General features: G+C 44.0%; 1 protein-coding gene across 4 annotated transcripts; it reads left to right on the plus strand.

Annotated features, from left to right (window-relative positions):
• Positions 1-10,032, plus strand: CHAMP1 (chromosome alignment maintaining phosphoprotein 1). 4 transcript variants are annotated; one of them, XM_057422235.1, is made up of 4 exons: positions 1-472; positions 2,590-2,852; positions 6,313-6,521; positions 6,621-10,032. In XM_057422235.1, the coding sequence occupies exons 3-4, from the start codon at positions 6,374-6,376 to the stop codon at positions 9,242-9,244; spliced, it is 2,772 nt and encodes a 923-aa protein (XP_057278218.1). In that variant the 5' UTR covers positions 1-472; positions 2,590-2,852; positions 6,313-6,373; the 3' UTR covers positions 9,245-10,032. The 4 variants fall into 4 exon arrangements, with proteins under 4 accessions (XP_057278218.1, XP_057278215.1, XP_057278217.1 ...); XM_057422232.1 differs by having other exon boundaries at positions 2-472; positions 6,313-10,032; XM_057422234.1 differs by lacking the exon at positions 2,590-2,852 and having other exon boundaries at positions 2-472; positions 6,313-10,032.
• The last annotated feature ends 12,001 nt before the right edge of the window (positions 10,033-22,033 follow it).

Genomic DNA, 22,033 nt, shown 5'->3' on the forward strand with positions numbered 1-22,033 from the left:
GTGCCTGGGGAAAGCCCGGCCCGCAGCACTCGCTCCCCCAGAGGGAAAGCGGCAGCAGCGGCCGCGAAGCGAGGAGCCGGCGAGGCGCAGACCGAGCGGCGCTGTCCCGCTCCGGTGGGGAGGCGCTGCTAGACTCCGCGGTAGGACCTGTGTCCGCGCCGAGTCTCGGCGGGACCGTCCTCATCACTCGGGACAGAGCCGCTGCGCCGCCCGTGAAGCGGGTGCAGACCTGATGGCTCTGACCACGTCGCTGGGTCGCAGCCTCACGTCGTTAGGGATGGGCGAAGCGAGGTGGCGGTGGTGTTTTGGAGCGGCTTGTGAGCTGGCGGAGGCTCGTTCGTGTCACCTGCACTCACTTTCTGGAGCTTCGGGATGGGCTGGGGGAGCAGTAGTAGGTGGTGCGGTTGTCAGGAGGGTTTGATGCGTGACTGTGCAGAGAGGAGCTGTTAATACTGGCTCAGAAGTCTTGGAAGTAAGAGGAGTAACTGGCAGCTTGACTTGTCCCGAATTGTAGGTGAGGAATATAGAGACCTGGGACATCACTTTTCTCTTCCATAATCTCCCCTTGAACCATGCTTGCTTTCAGGAGAACGTAAACAGAATTATTCATAGAATCATGGAACAGTTAGGGTTGGAAAGGACATTAAGATCATCTAGTTCCAACCCCCCTGCCATGGGCAGGGACACCTCACACTAAACCATGTCACCCAAGTGTCATCAAGATACACAACCTGTCACAATTCCTGAACAGATTGTGTGCTATGGTGTGTCCAGTGGCACCTTAGGTTCAGCACTGCAGAACTAAGGTTTCTGGGGCCATTTTTGGAAGCTGTCTTTGTCAACCTGGAAATTTGCAGTTAGAAAGCCATGTCAGGACCTTAAAGAACTGATTTTTGCTGCCCCAACTCATAGGTACATTCATACTACTCTACAGTGCAGACTGGTGTCAGATCTTGTAGTAAGAACTACTGGTGGTGTGCAAGACTTGTCATTCTCTTAGCAGAGGTGGAAACCTTGCAGAATAGGTGCAGTTTTATACCTTTGTGTTTCTGAAGTCTTCTGCATGTGCATCACGTTCTGGTCACTTTGCAACTCTCCTTTGACTTGATCCTTTCCTGGAAACATGGAACCACATATCCGCCCTCTCATGTGTTTTCACAGCGTATCTCACTGTTTCAGCAGCTGGTCAGGTCAGGGTACTTGTGCTTTTTTTTAGGTGTGTGATTTTAGAAACGTGGTTCAGTTCCATCAGATTGTTGCTGACGAAACTTAGCCCAAGTAAATGGCTGGTAGCAGGGAGTTCAGTTGTGAGGATGTGGCTGGATTCCTGTGGATGCTGCTGGATTAGCAGGAGTGCAGTGCTGCCCGTCTTGTGGGTGGTGTATTGGAAGTAACTCCCTTACCTGCTGTGGGTGGTTGTGTTGGAAGTGACTCCCTTACCTGCTGTTGGCATTGTGAAGTGTATGCTCTGCTGCACTGTGGGATGTTTGTGTGAAGCTTCCTCTGGGAGCTCAACTTGTGCTGCTTGTCAGTCAACACAGGGATGTAGCTTCAAGAGGAGCATCATGTTGCTGCCATTTACTTTTTCTTGGTACTGCAAAAAAATGCAGTTTTTCCTTTTGCAATAGTTTGGATCTGCACCTGGTAGTAGAGGCAGCGATGCAGCTGTATCTGGCTTTCTTGTGCTGGCAGCAAACTTCACCATTGACCCTCTTCATTGATAGAGGATATGGCTGAATTGTTTGCGGGCAAGAGAATTCCAAGGCTGATGAACATGAACAGCCGTTCTTCCTTCACAGTGGCTGATAGAGGGAATCCAAAGGGGTTGTAGGGCATCAGACAAAATAGAGGGTTTTCTTCTTGAGGGCTTTCCCAGATGTGCTGACATCATTGATGGGTTTTCTGTGCTCACAGGCAGTCTAGATGTTTGTGCCCTTCCCTGCTTCTCGCTGGCACTGCCTTATGACAGTTGCAGCCTATCCTTTGTAGAGGAAAAATGCAGGGATCTGTTAAATGGTGCAACACTGAGTGTAGAATGTGTACATTTAAAATAACCTGAAATGGTGAGTAGATGTCCAACTCTGATGTTGGAATAGAGGTTAGAAGTGGAGACATCTTGTTAGCTGCCAGAGTCAGTGCTGTGCCATCCCCTGGGTGGATTCTTTCTTACACGCAGTATCTCCTGTGCATTTTTTTTCTGCCTCTGGGAGGCTTCTGAGAGACTTCATCTGTAGTGGGATCCTCATTGATGATGGGATGCCCAATCTAAGAACGGGCTCTGAAGTCGCTGTGTGTGCTGGCTGGGAAGATAAACAGGAGAGATTTGTCTGCTATGTGCCTCAGCTTAGGCCACTCCTATTGTTTAGTCTAATGGGAGCTCAAGAAAGATTGCTGATGTGGTTTGAGTGCACTTTTTTCTACTTTTCTCTACTTTCTTCCATTTATTCCCCCCCTTTCCCCACTTTTTCTCTCCCCCGTTACCCCCCTTTCCCCCTTTTTGCCCAGTTTTCCCCTCTTCTTTCTTCCCCTTCTTCTCTCCCCCCCCCCCCTTTTCCCCCTGCTCTCTGTCTGTTCTTCCTGTGGTGCAAGAGATTGTGGCAAGAACTACAGTGCTGGAGACAGGATCTTAAGCATTTCTGTGGAGAGAGCAGAGAGCTGGTTGTAGGAATCTGTGTGTAGGTTCTAGACATGCATGAAAAAAGGTGAATGCAGTGAGGTGGCCTAAGGTGCTGCAATACCAAAGAGTTGTCTTGCTTAGCAGTATGCCTCAATTAAGAAGAGATTTCAGCAGAAGAGACAGGTTCATCAGTGACTGCCAGCTGGTGCATGCTGAAGTCACAAAATTGAAAATGGTGAGTGATGGCAGTGTGGGAGAAAGTGCCTCCAGCTCTTTCACATTATTTCTTATGCCAAAGGCTTGAATGTCAACCTTTGGATGTCTGGAGATGAAAATGAGGAAGTGCCTGTAACTTCTCCAGTTGCAGAATAACCTCCTGGTCAAAACAACTTAGCAGCAACTTGGACAATTTGTGAAAGGGAGCCAAGACCTTTTCTCACCACTGCATTTGGAAAGAAAATTGAAATTTCCATTGTAAAATAAGATAGAATTGAATAAAAGGAAAGGATGGGAGGTAGGGTGATGTGTAGTTGAGAGGAGTGAATGAGAGAAATCTGCAGCAAGGGCAACATTTAGGTGATGTGTAAGGAGGAGGGAAATGAGAAGAGTAGAAAAGATTGTCTGGTAAACTTTGTTGTAAACTATGATAAACTAACTTTGGACAAACCTTTTTTGGTTTTCTAGAGAAAAGAAAATGGGCAGTTGTTGTGGTTTAAAACCAGGCAGAGGGCTCGTTCACTCACTCCCCCCCTCTTCTTTCCCTCCCCCTACTCCTGGAGGGACAGAGAGGAGAATCAAAACGAGTGCAACTCCCACGGGTTGAGATAAGAACAATTCAGTAACTAAGGTATAACACAAATCACTACTGCTACCATCAATAATAACAATGATAAAGGAAATAACAAGGGAAGAGACTACAACACCTCACCACCAGCTGACCAATAACTCGCCCCCCACAGCCCGACCAGGCTCTGACTGATGCCTCCTCCAACCCTGCAGTCCCAGCCCTTCCGGGTAGCTCGCAGTTACATCCTGGGCATGACGTGCTGTGGTATGGAATACCTCTTTGGTCAGTTTGGGTCAGGTGTCCTGTCTCTGCTTCCTCCCAACTTCCCCTCCTCCCTGGCAGAGCGTGAGGCTCACGAAGTCCTTGGCCAAACCAAAACATCATTGTTATCAGCTCTATTCCCAAGCCGAAAGTCAAGACACTGCACTGCACCAGCTACCAAGGAGGAGAAAAATGACTGCTACTGCTGAACCCAGGACAGCAGTTTAGAATTCCCACCAATTTTGGAAGTGGTAAATTCGCTTTAGGTTCTGAAAATGCGATCAGTGCAGAGTGTCCTTACTGTCCTAATGAGGTTCTGCTGTGGTTTTGTAAAAAAGGATTCTTTTTCTCTATCTTGTATGATCAATTCAGAATTTCTGGCTTTTAAGTACAAGGTCCTACACCTGGGTCGGAGCAATCCCTGGCACAGCTACAGGTTGGGCAGAGAAGAGATTCAGAGCAGCCCTGCAAAGAAGGACTTGGGGGTGTTGGTTGATGAGAAAATGAACATGAGCCGGCTTCAGTGTGCGCTCGCAGCCCAGAAAGCCAACTGTATCCTGGGCTGCATCAAAAGGAGCGTGACCAGCAGGTCGAAGGAGGTGATCCTGCCCCTCTACTCTGCTCTTGTGAGACCTCACTTGGAGTATTGTGTACAGTTCTGGTGTCCTCAACATAAAAAGGACATGGAAATGTTGGAAAAAGTCCAGAGAAGGGCCACGAGGGTGATCAGGGGACTGGAGCACCTCCTGTATGAAGACAGGCTGAGGAAGTTGGGGCTGTTCAGCCTGGAGAAGAGAAGGCTGCATGGAGACCTCATAGCAGCCTTCCAGTATCTGAAGGGGGGCTACAGGGATGCTGGGGAGGGACTCTTCATTAGGGACTGTATTGACAGGACAAGGGGTAATGGGTTCAAACTTAAACAGGGAAGTTTAGATTGGCTATAAGGAGGAAGTTCTTTACTGTAAGGGTGGTGAGGCACTGGAACGGGTTGCCCAGGGAAGTTGTGAATGCTCCATCCCTGGTGGTCTTCAAGGCCAGGTTGGACAGAGCCTTGGGTGAGATGGTTTAGTGTGAGGTGTCCCTGCCCATGGCAGGGGGGTTGGAACTAGATGATCTTAAGGTCCTTCCCAACCCTAACTGTTCTATAATTCTATGATCTTTGTTTCTTCCCATCACCCCAAATCCCACAACAAAAAAAGAAATCTTTATTCATAAAGACTTTTAAGTCTTTTGGAGTGTTAAGATGTGGCTTGCTTCATTGTTTTTTTATTGACAAGTTGTTGGCTATTTTAGAGATACAGACACTGAAAACTACTCTATCTTTCTGTTTTGTTTGGATCTTTCAGGAGTGTAAAGTTTGTTATAAGGTGTTGGGAAGTGTTTTGTGGTCTACCTTTAATGTGGTGTGGACCACATTTTGGAGTTTCTTTTGTATGACTGCTAATAATGCTGGGAAACACTGTCTTACAAGACCCCTGAAATTTGGTTCATAGCTTAGCATGATAATAATGCAACATCTGTTTAATTTGAACCTACAAGGAAAAAGCGTGTGCATTTCACCTCAATATCCAAATGTTTCTTTTCACCATAGAAATCCTTCCCATATTTACACAAAAATTACTTGCAGCATTTGATTAGGCTTGGATTTTGCTTATTGTAGTAGCTAATCTGGGTAAATTCTGTTGGCAATAGTGGAATCTAGCCAGATCATTAAAAATTACTTGCATTTCAGATGCTTCATCTCTGTTTCTTGTTTGGGGAGGTTGTGTTTTGTTTGTTTGGTTTGGTCTTGTTTTTTTTTTTTTGTTTGTTTGTTTGTTTGATTTTTTTTTTTTTTAAGTCTTGCCAAAACAATAATTTTGAGACATTTCCATCTTTCTCTTTGGGGTGAGGCAAAGGATGTTGTGAATGCAAAGGGCTGTCAACTACACCAACTGGAAAACAAAGACATCCTGGCTGCTTTTTAAACAGCATTTTTGTTGTTACTAGGGCAGCAGATGAAATAGTGGAATGGAAAAAATTCTTTTCATGATGGAAAAAGTATTTATGAGCAGCAGCGTTTGGTTTTCATGTAATTAGGGAAAGGAAAACAGTGCTTAACAGATGAAAACAGGGCCTAGGCTTCTGGCTGCTGTTTTCTTCTTGAAATTATTTTTTGTCTTTGTTAAAACCAGCTGATTTGTTTTGAAATTTTATGATGAAGATGCAGTTTTGAAACGGCTTTATCTCAGTGGCACTGTTTCACAGTACCTTTTGTTTTTAGTTTATGTGTGTAATGTAAATCAACCCAATCTGGGAAGTAAAGTGAGAAAGCAAGTCACGTTTATTGAATGAAACGTAAACTTCACTCTTCATCACCTGGGCTCTTTTTTATTGTTTGCTTGCATATTTTTTTTTAACATAGCTAGGAAGGCCTGTTGTTAAATATAAACTTTGTTTTTCAGGTTTTACTGATGTAAAATGACTTGCAGAAGTTGAAGACACCTGTATTTGGGTTTCTTCGTGAAGCGGTACCTGTGCAGAAGTTACACTTGCTAAAACGGAGCGTGGGGGGAAAAGCACATGCACTTATTTAGGAATGACAAAGAATTTAAATTAACATTGACAGCTAATTATACAGACTTATTTTTTCTTTCCTTTATGGCAGGAACTGAAGCTTCCTCTTTAAAAGGTGCAGTGCTGTGAGAACTCTTACTGACCATTGAAAAATGGACGTGTTGCAGGTACTGCGTAAAACCACAGAGCACTTAGAGTGTGATCACTGCAGCTTCAAAGGAACGGACTATGAAAGCATACAGATTCATATGGGTACCATACACCCAGAGTATTGTGATGAAATGGATGCTGCTGGTTTGGGTAAACTTATATTTTATCAAAAAAGTGCAAAGTTGTTTCACTGCCACAAATGCTTCTTCACCAGTAAGATGTATTGCAATGTATATTATCACATCACAGCGCAGCATGCAGCACCTGAGAAGTGGAATAAAGAACGGAAAGAACAGGTAGAAGGAGATGCAGATTCCTCCAAAAAAAGTGTCACAGTGGAGGCACAGAAACCTACCCTTTCCCCTGAGTCACGCAAACCTGCCTCTTCTCCCGAACAACCCAAATCTGAACCTGTTGTTTCCCCCAAGCTTCAGAAATCGTCAGTGTCTCCAGAGCCACAGAAGTCAGCTCAGGCAACTTCCTCAGAGCCAGAGAAGTCAGCCCAGACCGTGTCCCCGGACCCAGAAAAGTCAGCGGAGGCCACATCTCCAGATGCAGAGAAGTCAGCCTCAGCTCTATCCCCAGACTCAGAGAAACCATCTCCTGCATTGTCTCCTGACCCACAGAAGCCATCTCCTGCAGTGTCCCCTGACCCACAGAAGCTATCTCCTGCAGTGTCCCCTGACCCACAGAAGCCTGCGCCGGCTTTGTCTCCAGAGCCTCGTCGTCATTCCCCAGCTGTGTCTCCAGAGCCTCGTCGTCATTCCCCAGCAATATCTCCGGAGCCCCGTCGGCATTCCCCCGCTGTATCGCCAGAGCCCCGTCGCCATTCTCCCGCTGTGTCTCCAGAGCCGCGCAGATACTCGCCAGCTGTGTCACCAGAGCCAAAGAAACCTACTCCAGCAGTATCCCCTGAACCACGACGGTATACCCCAGCTGGGTCTCCTGAGCCCAGGAGACATCCTTCTCAAATGCGTAGGCCTGCTTCTGCTGCTTCTCCTGAAACCAGGAGGCCAGCTCCTGCAGTTTCACCAGAGTCATGGAGACCTGGTCCAACTGTTTCCCCTGAGCCCTGGAGGTCAACGCCTCACGAGGTGCAGAAGTCTTCCACGGTTTCTCCCTGGGCTCCAAAGTCTGCCATGTCAGCGTCTGTAGAATCCCGGAGGTCTGCCCCCGAGTCCCGAAGGCCTGGCCCAGTTGTGTCACCAGAACCTAGGAGGCTTGTTTCTGACTCGTGGAAATCTACGTCCTTTTCCGAATCCCAGAAGTCTACTCTTGTTTCTTCTGAGCCGTGGAAACCCATCTCATCCGTTTACCCTGAAGGCTGGAAACCTGTTGTGTCCCCTGACACATGGAAGCATTCTCCCCCTGTTTCTCCCGAGCTTCGAAAGTCTAGTCACTCTATTTCCTCTGACTCTTGGAAGACTTCTTTCTTTCCTGAGGTCCGTAAGCCTGGTGCTTCGGTATCTCCTGAATCTTGGAAACTCTCTGAGTCCCGGAAATCTATGTATTTTTCTGAAACTCAGAAATCCACTTCTGCTGCTTCATCTGAGGTTCAGAAACGGGCTCATTTCCCAGAACCTCGGAAAAGAGCTCTGTTCCCAGAGTCTCGTAAATCTAATCCTCCTGTTTCTACTGATGTCCAGAAACGTGCTGTCTTTTCTGAGCCCCAGAATCAGGTGCCTACTTCTGCTGTTTCTACTGAAGGCCAAAAACACGCCTTATGTTCTGAAACCCAGAAATCAGCTCTTGCTTCTTCTGAAGTCCAAAAGCACACCCTGTTCTCAGAAGCCCAGAAACTCGCTCCCATTTCCTCTGAAGTTCAGGAGCCTACTTCCTTTCCAGAGTCTCAGAAATCTCTTTCTCCTGAAATTCAGAAACATGGCCTCTTTACTGAGAGCCAGAAACCTACTCCTTCTGTTTCTCCTGAGACCCCCAAACAAGCTGTTTTTACTGACTCCCAGAAATCTGCTGTTTCCCCTGAGGTTCAAAAGCATGCTGTATTTTCTGAGATGCAGAAGCCTGCTGCTGCTTTATCCTCTGATGTCCAGAGACATGCTGAAACTACTGTACCTTCTGAAATCCAGAAGAGCATCCTGTTCTCCGAGCCTCAGAAATCTGCTTCCGGTTTTTCCTCCGAGTCCCAGACACCTAGTGAGTCTGGTGAGAGTGACTTTCTTTCTCACAGTTTAGATGATCAGAAACCTCTGGATGATTTGTTCTCACAGGATGAACAATCAATATTAGCCAAAGAATCTCCAGAAGACGTGTTATATTCATGTCCCAAAAAGAAGCCCAAGAAGGAAAACCAGGAGAACTCAGATTCTGAACTAAATAGCAGCGAGTGTGGAAAAGCAGAGATGGACTCGATGGACATAAAGGAGCAAGAATCCAACAGTGACCAAGAGCAGTATGACATGGAGTCATCTGATTATGGCAAAGAGAGCAAAATAGATGCAACTCCTCCCATGCAGCCACAGTGTGTGCTGCAGTTTACTGAAGAGAAAGAGGCTTTCATCTCCGAGGAAGAAATAGCAAAATACATGAAGCGTGGCAAGGGAAAGTATTATTGCAAGATTTGTTGCTGTCGTGCAATGAAAAAAGGTGCCGTCTTGCACCATTTAGTTAACAAGCATAATGTTCAAAGCCCCTACAAATGTAAAATATGTGGCAAAGCTTTTCTCTTGGAGTCTCTCCTCAAAAACCATGTTGCTGCTCATGGTCAAAGTTTGTTGAAGTGTCCACGTTGTAATTTTGAATCTAATTTTCCCCGAGGCTTTAAGAAACATTTAACCCATTGCCAAAGTCGTCATAGCGATGATACACCTAAAAAACACTTGGACAGCCTTGAGCCACTTGAAGAACAAATTTAATCTGTTTTTTTTCCCTTGTGCTAGAAGGGAAATTGTGCTGAATTTACAGAAGTGTTCAAAAGTGTTGTTGTATGTTAACTGAGTAGTTTAGCTGTTCTGACAAGTCAGAAGATGCATGGTTTATTGTACTTTCTTGTCTTATAGCTGTATTACTGAAATGATTTACTTTGGAAAGTAATTTTAAATACGTGTTCATGTCTTTGTATTACCCATCAGTAGAGTCATATTTTATTTTTCAGATGTACTATGTTTTTGAAACCAAAATGGATACAAATTAGTTTTGTAAAGATTTGTAAAACATACAGGCAGTTAAGGACTGGAGTGGCAAGCAATCCATATATTCCTGTGAAGACTGAACTTGTTTTTTCACATTTGTTAAATGTTGTATTTTTCAAAATGTTTTTAATCAAATTGTCAAGATTGAAATTCTTACCAAACTGAATGTGAATGAGCCAGGCATGAGAAACCATCACTCCTTCTGGAATAATTCTTCTCTGAGGTTGTAATTGAGTGTAATTTTTTTTTGGAAATTTATTGCACTCAATTCTCTGACTTACTTGTCTCAGATTTAGAAGCATCAAGGTACTTAGTTTGTGATTCTGTATTTTGGCCATGTTTTAAGCATGTACTAATATACCTTAAATTGATGGATTAACGTCAGACTGTGTATAGCTCAACAATTTCTCTTGATGATTCAGGTGTTTGTAATGTCAGAACCCCCTAAATTTCTTGTATTTGGTGAAATGTTATGCTTTAATGTTTTAACAATAAAAAGAAACACAACCTGGCGTGGGCCATTTTTGGTTTTTACGAAATCAAGAACAAAACCTTTCATGTTGAACATACTGCCTTTTAAGTATCTTTGGCAGCAGGAGATGCAAAATTATCCTGGAGTTCTGCTCTGAATAATCCAGCTTTCCAGTCATCAGCCTGTGAAAGAAAGGTTAGTCTGTATGTTCTGTCTGCTTCAGAAAAACACTTTGGATGTAAATGAAGGAAAATATGGAAAACAGGAACTTGTGCACTGTTACTCAGTATGTTTGCCTTTGTGCTACTTGCGTATTAACTGTTGAAAAACTGTAAGTACTTCCTAATTCAGCAGGAGTACAGATTTTAAGTGGAAGCAGCACAACGAAAGTTGCATTCTCCTCAGGCAAATACTTAAAATTTATTTCCTTTTTGTATATTAATATATTATTTTCTTAATCTCATGACGTTTTAGAAGCAGAAAATCTTGTCAAAAAATATAATTATTGAAGGTTTGCCTGTAGATTCAGAGTTTTGTACTTTGAAGGGGTTTTTTAGTCATGACTATTTAGTGATGTACATCAGCTTACTCTTGTCTTACTTACATAAGTTGCTATGCTCATATTTTTGTATTTTTAAAAGGAGGAGAGGAAGAAGTTGAACTGTGTCCTACCATACTGCTGTTACCACCTGTCCCGAAGAAATTTTCCTTTAAGTAAGTTTTGGTCAAATAATTGTTTTTCTGAAGTATATGTAGCCATATATAAGCATATATGTATATATAAACATATATGAGTGTATTTTTGTTGCTTACTTTCCATGGGGAATGAGAAATATTGCTCAGGAAAGTATCAGAGCTAGATAAATCAATTTAGAACTTGAATAATGCAAAATTTGGGAAAGTGAGTATGAAACTGAAAAGCAAATAGATAAAGGTGTAGGGTTTCACCTTTCTGTATGTGCTTTGTAATAGACTTCAGAAGAGTCATTGTGTGCTTTTAAAATATGGAATTATATGAAGCTTTCACAATATAATACTTTGCATTTTCTTTCCTGTAGGTTTTCATGACTTAGTTTAACCTGTATTTAAAGAAAAAATCACAACCGACCAACACTACCTTCGCTCCCCCCCCCTTCCCGCCTCCCCCAATTTCTTACGGATTTCTTGGTCAAAAGAGAAGTAAAAAAAATTGCTTTTTAATTAATGATATTACCCAGCCAGGGTTGCCACATGGATGTTGATCAGTTATCTCTAAGGATCACAAACGTAAGCATCCTATGCATAATTAACAATGAAAAATTAGATATAAAATACATAATGTAATATAAAAATATCAACATATAAAGCTATGATGGCTTGGCTTCGTGAGCGAAGGTTTTCGAAGGGCAACATCTATAAAATACATATTTAGGTTTTCAACATTATTTTTTGGAAAGGGATTTAAGAAGGAGTTAACTTCCTCCTGTGTTGATGTAAATAACTTGAATGCACTCTGATACTTACTACTTTTTCCTGGCACTTCAGTTCAGTGTAGAAAGAGTGAATTTAACTAAAATCCAGGAGAAGTAGTTTACTCACGACAGCACAGGAGATTGTGAAGATTGGTTTTCTCTGCTTCCCAAGTAGTTGAAAACATTATTTCTTGCAATAGCAAATAATACGTATTCATGGAAGTCAGCATAGTGAAATAATTTCCTGACGTTGCGTTATATCCTTGTTATATACTTGGGTATAACATAATAATCAATTTTAAGATTCTCTGAAATTTTAAAGAATGTTACTTTAATAGATTATATGTGTGATTTAGAGCATGCTTCTAGGCATAAACTTTCAGGCAAGATGTCAGTGAAAATTGCACATCCTTTTATATGATCCCCATCCTTGGGGAGGAATCTCTTCTCTGTGTGCTTGGTAGGGTGGAGCTTTAGTCCTTTTCATGGAGAAGATGCAATGGAAGGTCCGTCTTTGCTGACCTTGCTGTCTGCAGGGCTGTTTATCTTGTATGTTCTCACTCCTTTCTCTGCTGAAGTTGCTGTGGTGTGGCAACTTTTCCCCTTTCTGAAGTGTGTTATCCCAGAGGTGCTGTCACCATCACTGATGGCCACCTTGACCAGTGGTGGTTCTGTTTTGGAGCTGGCTGGCATTGGCTCCATCAGACAGGATAAGCTTCTAGCAGCTTTTAATAGGAGCCACCCCTTTAGGCCCTCCACATACACACACCTTGCCATGCAAACACAATGCATACAGCCATATGAGTTTCTAAGGCCTGAGTTGCCTGTGACATCCTGTGGGGCAAATCAGCGTGTATTAGAATGCTAAATGCTGTTCCTTAAAGTTCAGATATTCTGCTCTAAAAATTAATTCTTTCTGGAGGGATTAAACCCAACATCAGGACCATGAGATACCATTTTCCTCTGTACCAAGCCTACTGTCCATTATTATTCCTTTGCTTCTTAAATAGCATCTTGGTTTCAGTCAGCATTAGAAATAATTGGCAATATGGAATATTAACTTCTAAAAAAAACCCCAACATTGTTATGGCTAACTGCAGGTTGTAGTCAACACAAATAAACCCTTAAGCAAACTAAATGGCCCTGGTGTGATGCATGTGAGATAAATATGCGTTGGACAGAAATCAGTATATGCGTGCAAATAAAATGTGGCTTTTACTAGTATCGCTTGTTCATATGTAAGAGATTGTTTTGTGTCAGCTTTCTCTCATGTCTGATTTCCTGAGGATCTCAGAGCTAAAACAGTTTTCAGAACTAGAAAATGAACAGCTGTAGGAGTGCAGTGTTAGAAAAGATTAGTGTGAAAATCCACACTCATGTTGCAAGCTTTGGTGTACATGTTAATCTACACAGGAATTCTGGCTTCTCTTTGAATCGTGGTATACAGACTTTCGTAATGAATTGTTTAGCTCTTAATTCAGTGTGGATGCAGTCATATTTAAAATGATCCTATACTCTGGTATTTGCTGCTTGTGCATTACTATGATCACATCATTCATTTTTTAGTCTCCTTGTTATGAGGTTCCTTTAATTTGCTGTGGGTTTAGCAACACATTTCTTACGTAGGCAGTACCTCTGCTGTAGCTGCAAAGAAATTTGGCTGCAGGTTGAGTTCATCTGCCTGTTCACAAGAACACCAGCTGCCTGGCTTTGTGCCGGGAAGCCAGGCAGGGAGTATGGAAGGTGCCCACCACCTCCTAGGCTACAAGCCTTGTTAGAGCTAATGCTTTGCTCTTACAGTAACAGAAGGATAATAAAACATGGTTAGGCTCTCTAGATGGTGGTATGCCCCATGCAGAGCTCGTGTTTCTGGACACAGCCCGTGCCTGGGTAGTGCACCCTCCCATTGGATGTGGGACGCAGGATGCAGAGCAGCTGCTGCCCTGCAGCTTCCTGCAGCCTTCCTGGCTTTACTTCTTCCACCCCACTGGGGCGATGGGGCCCTCTGTGTTTTGACTTAGTTCACTATTCCTTTAAGCTCTTTTAAGAAGAGCTGTAGTACCTACCAGGATAAAACTAAAACAGCAGATGGGTGGGGAATCATAGCAGCGTTGTGGTTTTGTGCACATGACAACTGTTCCACCACGAAAATCCTGATTTCACATTTCAAGTGCTGTTTTAATCTCGTTACTGTTTGCTGCTCCCCGAACCCAGTTTTGGTAAAGTTATCCATTAGAGGGAGCTACAGAGCAATTTATTGGTAGATCCTTCTTATGGCGTGGTTTTAAATGTTAAATACACATATGGAATAGTAATACATCAATGATAGGTTCACAGATGGCTCCGGGCTTTTCTCCTTATTATGGTGAATTAGTTTTGGGCCTCCTAAGATTGATTTCCTTGGTATCTGGAGTCCTCTATTTAAAGCACTTGTTTCTTTTCTTTGACACCCCTCCCTGCTGTGCAGTTATCCCATTCCCGTAGCATGTGCATTATTTACAAGACTGTTTAAAATATTTAATGTACAAAAAATAATCACTCTTTTGTTCCCTAGATCTCTGTTTCTCTCATCTTGATCAGAAAAAAAAATGCTAAGGGAATTATAGAGGAAGCCTGCCCTTCTCATGGTGGTATTGAGGAGATGGGCTGCACTCAAAACCACCTAACGCCAGCCTATGTAGGGGACCTGTGCTGGGTGTAACCTCTGCAAGTGCAAAGAGGATTTGCATACAGTCTGCAGCGGCTGGTGTACACAACAGAGATGCAGCCTCTGGCTATGAGGGGGTTTAAAATCTCAGACCTGTTGATAGCCAGAAGCTGAGAGGGTAAAGCAGGGCCACAACCAGTCCCCTCAAGTCCTTATGGCACAACATTTGCAGCTAGTCCCTGCTGCTTCTGCAAAAGACCCTGGCACAGCTTCTCACACAGAGCTACACAGGGGAGGGCAGTGCATGTTCCACAGTCACACAGAAATGCTCTGGAGGGAACCAGCGAGGTGGAAAAGATGCATGTGAGAAGCCAAATTTAGACCCAGGTCAAGCTTCCTTAGGTCTGAGCAGAGGGGGGCGCAGCCTCCAAGCGGGAAATCTGAAAATACAAACCCAGATGTGGCTGGCTGCTGTAGGAAATCTGCCTGCAAGGTGGTGGTACTGCTGGCCTGATCTACCCTCATTTAGGGTGTTTCCACTTCCAGCATTGACAACACTTTTCTTGGCTAATGATGGGCAGCAAGACAGTGACTGTGCTTCCAGACACTGCCTTGAGATGCAGCCTGCTCATCTGCAGTCAGTTTTGCCCTTGAGATCCTCAGGAATTTTGCCCAAGTGAAATCGTGTACTATTTGACTTACTGAGGCAAAAGCTGTTTACAGATACGAGAGACAAACAAACCCTAAAACTTCTGTCCTTCATTATTTTACATTGGCTTGCTGTGGTCTGGGCTCGCTCCAGCATTTTTTCTCACTGCACTTATTACTCCAGGCAGCAATGAAACTGGTTAAGCCAAAGGACCAGCTTGGCCTTGATTTATTTGTAATGTCATTGAATGTAGGGGCAAACACAAACGTACTGCCTTGGCCATGGGAACTTTCCTGCTTCATTTACAGTAAAAAACAATCAGATGTCCTTATTTCCCTCACTTTCAAACTTCTGTACTGCACAAACACACTAAGGTGAAAGAAGTCAGAAGACTCATGATTCGATCTTTCAAACCTGTCGGTGAGAAATCCTTTGAAATTTAGCTTCCCCCTAAAGAAACATAGGTACAGCTGCAGGGGTGTTTTAATTGTATTAAAAATGGTCCCTAGACACGGTCACGTTACTTGGAAGAAAATGCTACTTTTGAGTAATTATTTCCTGCTGCAAGACAAACCAACAACTGTGATAAATGATCTTAGGCAGGACTGCTGGCATAGCATTCATTGTGTTTTTGCAGCAGCAAGGAAGGATTCAAATACATACGCGTTTACACCAGAACTGGAATAGCTTATCTACTCGGGTTTTCTCGGCACGTTTATGTCCTAGTAGCTGAAGTGAAGATTCCAGTTTTGCTGATAACACAGAAAATCAAATCGCTGGCTTGCACAGCCTAGTTTACACTGGTTTGCAGCAGCTGCAGGATGAATTCTTTACACTTAATTTAAACAAACAGATATGATTCCAGCACAGTGGAGGGCTCCCAGGGTGCGAGGGAGCTGGGTCTTGCAGACCAGGCTGCACCAGGACAGCCTGTGCTGGAGCCACCCAGCAAGGAGAAAGCAGGCACTGAAGCCTTCAATGGCTGTTGGCCTGGGCTGTAGCCTGTTCAGATTGCTCAAAACTGGCTGTTTTATTATTTGGATATAAAGTGGTTGCTGATTAGATAGATGCAAGTGGGTTTGTTTAAAAAAAAAGGCCAGCTAGTTGAGGTAAAAACTATGTGGTTTATGGGAGAAAATGCCAAAGTAAATTACAGTAACCATCTGTTTCATCAAAACAGTCTCTTCGAATACCTCTGTTATCAGCGCTGGCTTTGATATCTTTCTCAAATTTATTCCGGTGAGGAGGTACTTTAAATTACATTGTTCCTCATAATCCCTAGTAGACAACAGAGTGGTGGTATCTGCAGTGACCTTATGGTGCTATTTCTTTTAAAGGAAATATTGCTGTGGCTTTAATTACTACAGGCTTAGCTCTGTGTGCAGGAAACTTGCATGATTTTTTCCAGGGATTTATTCAAGGAGGTCTTTGTGTATGTATTTCTGTATGAGACGGATGAATGGCATTCTTTTCCCCAGGATCCTTTCCACTACCTGACCATGATTTAATTCCTGCAGTATTAATTCTCAAAAGAGAACAGGAAGAATTCACCTCTCCCTGTGGTGCTTAGGCACATATACACATGCATGTGCATACATCTTGCTCTTAAGAGCTGTGCCACGATATATGAGTTAGCTGTTGTGAGAATCTTGCAATAAACTTCTATGACACAGCGTGAAGGAACTGAGTGAGTGGACATAGCATGAGCTTTTACCCCCCGAACTTGGTTGTGGCATGGGACTATTTGTCACAGACTCCTGCTGTACTGCTGGGCTTCCTGCATTCCAGTCCTTGACTAGTTTCTGGGGGGGTTATGGGGTGTTTGAAATTGATGTTAGGTATTGCTATTGGTAGATAGAAGAGGTCAGATTAGTGCTCAGGTGATAGAGGCAAGGTGCTGTGTAGCTGACATCAGGGAAACCCAATAACTTCCTTTAACAGCCCATCTGTCTTACTACACACACATTCTCCAAAACATTAATTTGGCTGGCAAATGAGAAGGTATCACTGACTGAATGTTTGTAATTTCCAAGGCTGAAAGGAACATGTGAGTTCATGTGTACTGGATCCTGTGAATTTAAGGAAAATTGAAAGTAGATTTAATCTGCTTCTGGAAGGAAAAATTCTTTGCTCTGCATCCGTCAAAGAGAAACAAAAACATCCTTTATTATTCTTAGTAAGAGGACTGTGCTGTTCCTCTCCACACAGTGAAATGATGACTCCTTGAAAATCTTGCTGCTCTTATATCTTGGATAAATCCTAGCCTAATGGAAATGAAGAATTAGGCAATAAGATTAGAAAGAGAGATTGTTCCTGAATCAGTCCATTAGGATTAGCCAGGCTTTGTTCCATGGCAACTTAGCTAAGAATAATCATGACTGCAAATAGTGCTGTTCCAGTTTCTTGGGTGGAGCAGAGTAAAATTGCTGGTCTCCAAATGCAATTGTTAATGTGTCTGGCGGTTCTCAAATGTCACAGAAACAGTTAAGAGTTGTTGGTTTTGCCATCATACATGATGCATGAGGAGTTCAAAACTCTGAAGGCCAGCTGAGTCATAATGTCCTTGTACTTTCAGATTATTTTTGGTGGGACATGATTTCTGACATTAACAGTTGAGGTTGATAGTATTATCTCTGCCACCTGCCCTGAGTCACCAGTGGCATACAAGGCACTGAGTATGTGAGAGGTGTGGGCTGGAGCGGTCAGGCTGACACATTGGTGGGTCCTTATGATAAACCGGTTCTCTGGAATGTGGATCTCTGGTGAAGAAGTTCAAAACACTTTCTCTGTTCACTCGTGCTGTACTGCATGCCTAGTCATAGAATGGTTTGGGTTGAAAGGAACCTTAAAGATCATCTGGGTCCAAACCCCCTGCCTTGGGCAGGGACACTTCCACTAGACCAGGTTCCTCAAAGCCCCTAGATCCTGTGGTCATGCAGAGTGTAGTCATGCTATTCAACTATAATAAGCCATGCAAGCATAAGAGAGCAGTGCTCAGTCCATCCTCAAGTTCCTCCTAGATCTGAGCTCTGAGTAAAGAGCTCCGTATGTCCCTAGGCAAACCTGCTCACGCATAGCCAGGTCTTGTTTTGGGTGCAGCTGAGCTGGGCCCAAGGAAAGGCACTTACCAGTGAGCAGTTTGATTGCATTGATTCTGTCAAGGAAGAATCACAAGAATCTTTTGGGTTTATTATTCTACTTGTATGCTTTCCCTGCCACATTGCAATATTTTTTTAGAAAAAAACACATCTGCCTCTCTAATCTGTGTTTGGAAACTGTGATGCTTTCTTAATTCACCAGTCTGAGTTAACATGAATACTCCTCACTTGGAGTATTGTGTACAGTTCTGGTGTCCTCAACACCAAAAGGACATGGAACTGTTGGAACAAGTCCAGAGGAGGCCACGAGGATGATCAGGGAACTGGAGCACCTCCCGTATGAAGACGGGCTGAGAAAGTTGAGGCTGTTCAGCATGGAGAAGAGAAGGCTGCGTGGAGACCTCATAGCAGCCTTCCAGTATCTGAAGGGGGCTATAGGGATGCTGGGGAGGGACTCTTCATTAGAGACTGTAGTGATAGGACAAGGGGTAACGGGTTAAAACCTGAACAGGGGAAGTTTAGATTGGATATAAGGGGGAAATTTTTTACTGTGAGGGTGGTGAGGCACTGGGATGGGTTGCCCAGGGAAGCTGTGAATGCTCCATCCCTGGCAGTCTTCAAGGCCAGGTTGGACAGAGCCTTGGGTGAGATGGTTTAGTGTGAGGTGTCCCTGCCCATGGCAGGGGGGTTGGAACTAGATGATTTTAAGGTCTTTGCCAACCCAAACCATTCTATGATTCTATGAATTATTGTACATATTTGATTATAGTGGCATGGGCATTTGAACAATGATGACAAACGAATTTATCCACGGCAGGCAACACCAATTTACACAAGGTTCAGGTAGCATTTATTTGTGTATGCAAAACCACGGCAAAACATACTCGTCAGAAAAAAAAAAAAAAATCAGAAACCCAACCCTGTATTCACTAGCTTATGGCTTAATGTGTATTTCAAATGGTCACTTATTTCTCCTAAAACCAGTTGAGGCACTAGAAGAAGGTTCGTGCAGGGACACCACCACTCGTCACAAGTGCTTCTCTTTGAGGGTCCCACCAGGGTAGATTTGTGCCTTTGGGGCACTTTCCTGCCTCTCCTCCCCACACCCTTCACCAGGGCTGTCAATCTAACAGGCCTACCTCTTCTGGGCAGCCATCAGCTGCTGTCTTCAGGGAGTCTGGCTGATACCGAGAACAAATGACATCTTGTTTCGCTATAGTTGTCTGACCTGAGCCTGTTGTCCAGGTTGCTCCATCATTTGATGGAGAGTGTCAGGTACCACCAGGAGACAGCTTGGGCACTCTTGGGGCAGGCCTTGGAGATGCTGCTTCCTCCCTGAAACTCTGCCCTCCCTCTCCCACCTGCGAACGGGACACAGGCATCCAGCCAATAACCAACCCAAATGTGTAAGGAAGGGGAGGATATGACTGCCAGCCAAAGTGATCCAAACTCAAAATTCATTGTAATAAAGCACTGTTTACTCATCCAAACAGACATGGAGTGCACAACTGGGGACGAATGGAGTCAAGCCCATGCATGCATTTCCTTAACTAAGTCTCTCCTGTGAGGCTTTGGCAAGATAACTTTTGGTTTGGTTGCTCTCATTGTCAAGTTCAGAGTCACCCTTTATTGTGGGTGTTTCTCTCAGGGAGTCAACACAGGCAGTGTTGACAATTCCCCTTACACACACACACCATCCACCTCCACCTGGCTTCTTTGGCAGGTCAGCACCTTTTGGGTTTTGGTGGCCTATTCTATCCTAGCTCCAGATCTGGGTTCTCAACAGCTGGGTATTCATTCCCCAGGCCGTTCTGCACCCACAGCTCTCCTACTGTTTTGCAGTGGGCTTGTGGTGTCAGCTGAACTCCACCTTGCCTTGCCATCATTGCCTTTCCTGCCTTTTTCCCTCCAGTTACCTCACTCTGATTTAACTCCTTACAGCCAGAGTGGATAATGGCAAACTCATAAAAATTACAGCATCTTTATAACATGATGTTTGTACCAGCTGCGTTTACCACATGGTGCTCAAACTCTGCAAACCTACGGCTTCATTGAAAGTAATTCTAGAGTCTGTTTCCTTTTAAAATAGCTGGAAAAAATGAACAGATGATTTATACTTGTGGTTGTGTGCAGCCCTGTGTGCCTTTGGGAATGCAGGGACTCTACCTTGGAAGGTTATAGCCATGTAGAAAACATCTGTAAATCTTGTGGAGACATGACAGATAGTCTTTGTGGGGTGTGTCTTTTGGAAACTCATATGCAACTTCGCAGGAAGCCTGTCTCACTGATTACGGTCTTCAGGCTGTAGAAGATAATCCATGCAAAGCAGACCTGCTGCACACACATGCAAGGCATTGAGCACAGCCACAGGTTACGGTGAAAGGCCCATCCCGTCTGAGACTTTTCATGGGCAGCGTAGTTAGCTGAAAGAGCAGTACATGTGTGGTCATGATGCTGAAGTTCCCACCTGCCATCCAATTTTCTTGTCCTCGTAGAAGCGTTGTTTGTCACGTGCCATACTTTTGCCAGCTGTGTTTTGATTCCACTCATGCCCCTCCACTGCGGCATCATGTATGTACACCTCTGAGGCTGCCTGCCAAATCAGCTAGTTGAGGCTGAAATACTTTTCAAGTTACTGGTTTAGGAAATATTTATGCAGGAACAACAAAGGAGGAAATGCGGCCTCTGGTGTCCTTTGGCTTCAATCTAAAATGAAGTTTGTCAGCAGGAGAGAGGAACAGATGCTCTGCAGGCCAGCACTGGTGCATGGGGCCATGCTCCAGGGCCAGCCACAAGCCGCGAGGGACAGGGCTGCGTGCTTCAAACATGCCGCCTTGGGTAGGCACTCACAGCACTGGGGTAAAACTGTGGCATGCACGACAAAGTACCCCCCATGCCCACCAGCCGCTGAATACCCACCCTGAGCAGGGTCTAGGACTGTCCTTGTGCTGTTTACCGAGAGCATTTGTTGTTCTTCAGATCAACCTTGTTTTAAATTCTTTGACAAAAATAATACACACACCCCTTCCCTAAATTACAGGAATTAATTCAGTACTTTGTGCTTTTTTGCCAAGCTCATAAAGGACACTTGCTTTTTAGTGCTTTGCAGGAGACTGCTGCTATCTTTTCCAGAACTGATTTAATCTGTATACATTGAAGTTTGATATGATGCAGATGTTTGTCTAAATTCTAATAAAACAGCCAGAGCGACCCACCATGGGAATTTTATCATAATCCTCCTGAGGAAAAAATATTCATCCCATGGGATGTGTCATAGGTCAAACAAAAAGTGTCACACCTCCTCCTTGTTTTGAAATCATCTTTTATTTACAGCAAATATATAAAAGCTTTTTGTCAGCAATTTGTCTTTTATTTATGTGCTGGTATGGTAACTAATTATTACAAGTTCCACACGCTGCTAATCTTGCCATAATGGTATTTCTAGTATGACAACTTTCATCTGCTGTCTAAACAAGCACAGTCTTGCCTTTTTTCATCATGGCCACGAGTCAAAACCAAGTCCCTGGGATTTGAGGATCTTAGAGCTCATCTGTACATGGTTCTCGCATCAGTGCAATTAGAGAAGTTGAAGTCAAAGCAGAGCAGCCCCCAAGCATGGGTGAAACCACACTCTTGTTAAAGCGCTTATATCAGCACATCTCATCTGCATCAATTTGGTGTAACAGGCAGTCCATGCCAGAGTAGCTGCACTGGAGTACACGGGCTGGCTGGCCTGGGCTGGCCGAGACAGTTCTGCAACGTCCACCACTGTGCCAGCGTTCTCAGGACATTTCTTCTGGGAATCTGTGAGTGAGATTTTGGAAAGAGCTCATGGGACAAGAAATTGGACATCATGCTGTTTGTTCACCGGGAACATGAGGTTTTTCCCTCTGCTTTCCATTCAGATCTGGGAATTAAGGGCGTGGACTGTGAGCATAGAATTGCTAACAGGGAACAGTACAACACAGGGAATGATGTCCCTGTTTCATGTCGCACCAGATGACCAGGTGCACAAAACATGTTCTTTGCCACATGCCCTAGTGCAGCAAACGTTCCAGAAACAGAAGCTTATGCAAGGGACTCATCGTGCGGAAACCTCACCACAGGGCCAGACTCAGGGTAGCTGTTCTCTACCACACACTACTGCCTGTGACACATCTCTTGCATCGTGGGGGTTTTGTTTGTCCCTTTTTTCT

The sequence above is a fragment of the Pezoporus wallicus genome, unplaced genomic scaffold, assembly GCF_028554395.1.
Source record: "Pezoporus wallicus isolate ANWC-B61680 ecotype Strahan unplaced genomic scaffold, APGP_CSIRO_Pwel_v1 contig_5785, whole genome shotgun sequence".
Lineage (NCBI taxonomy): Eukaryota > Metazoa > Chordata > Aves > Psittaciformes > Psittacidae > Pezoporus > Pezoporus wallicus.

Excerpts from the sequence above, each read along its gene's own strand:
- CHAMP1 (XM_057422232.1), top strand. The coding sequence starts at position 6,374 with ATGGACGTGTTGCAGGTACTGCGTAAAACCACAGAGCACTTAGAGTGT.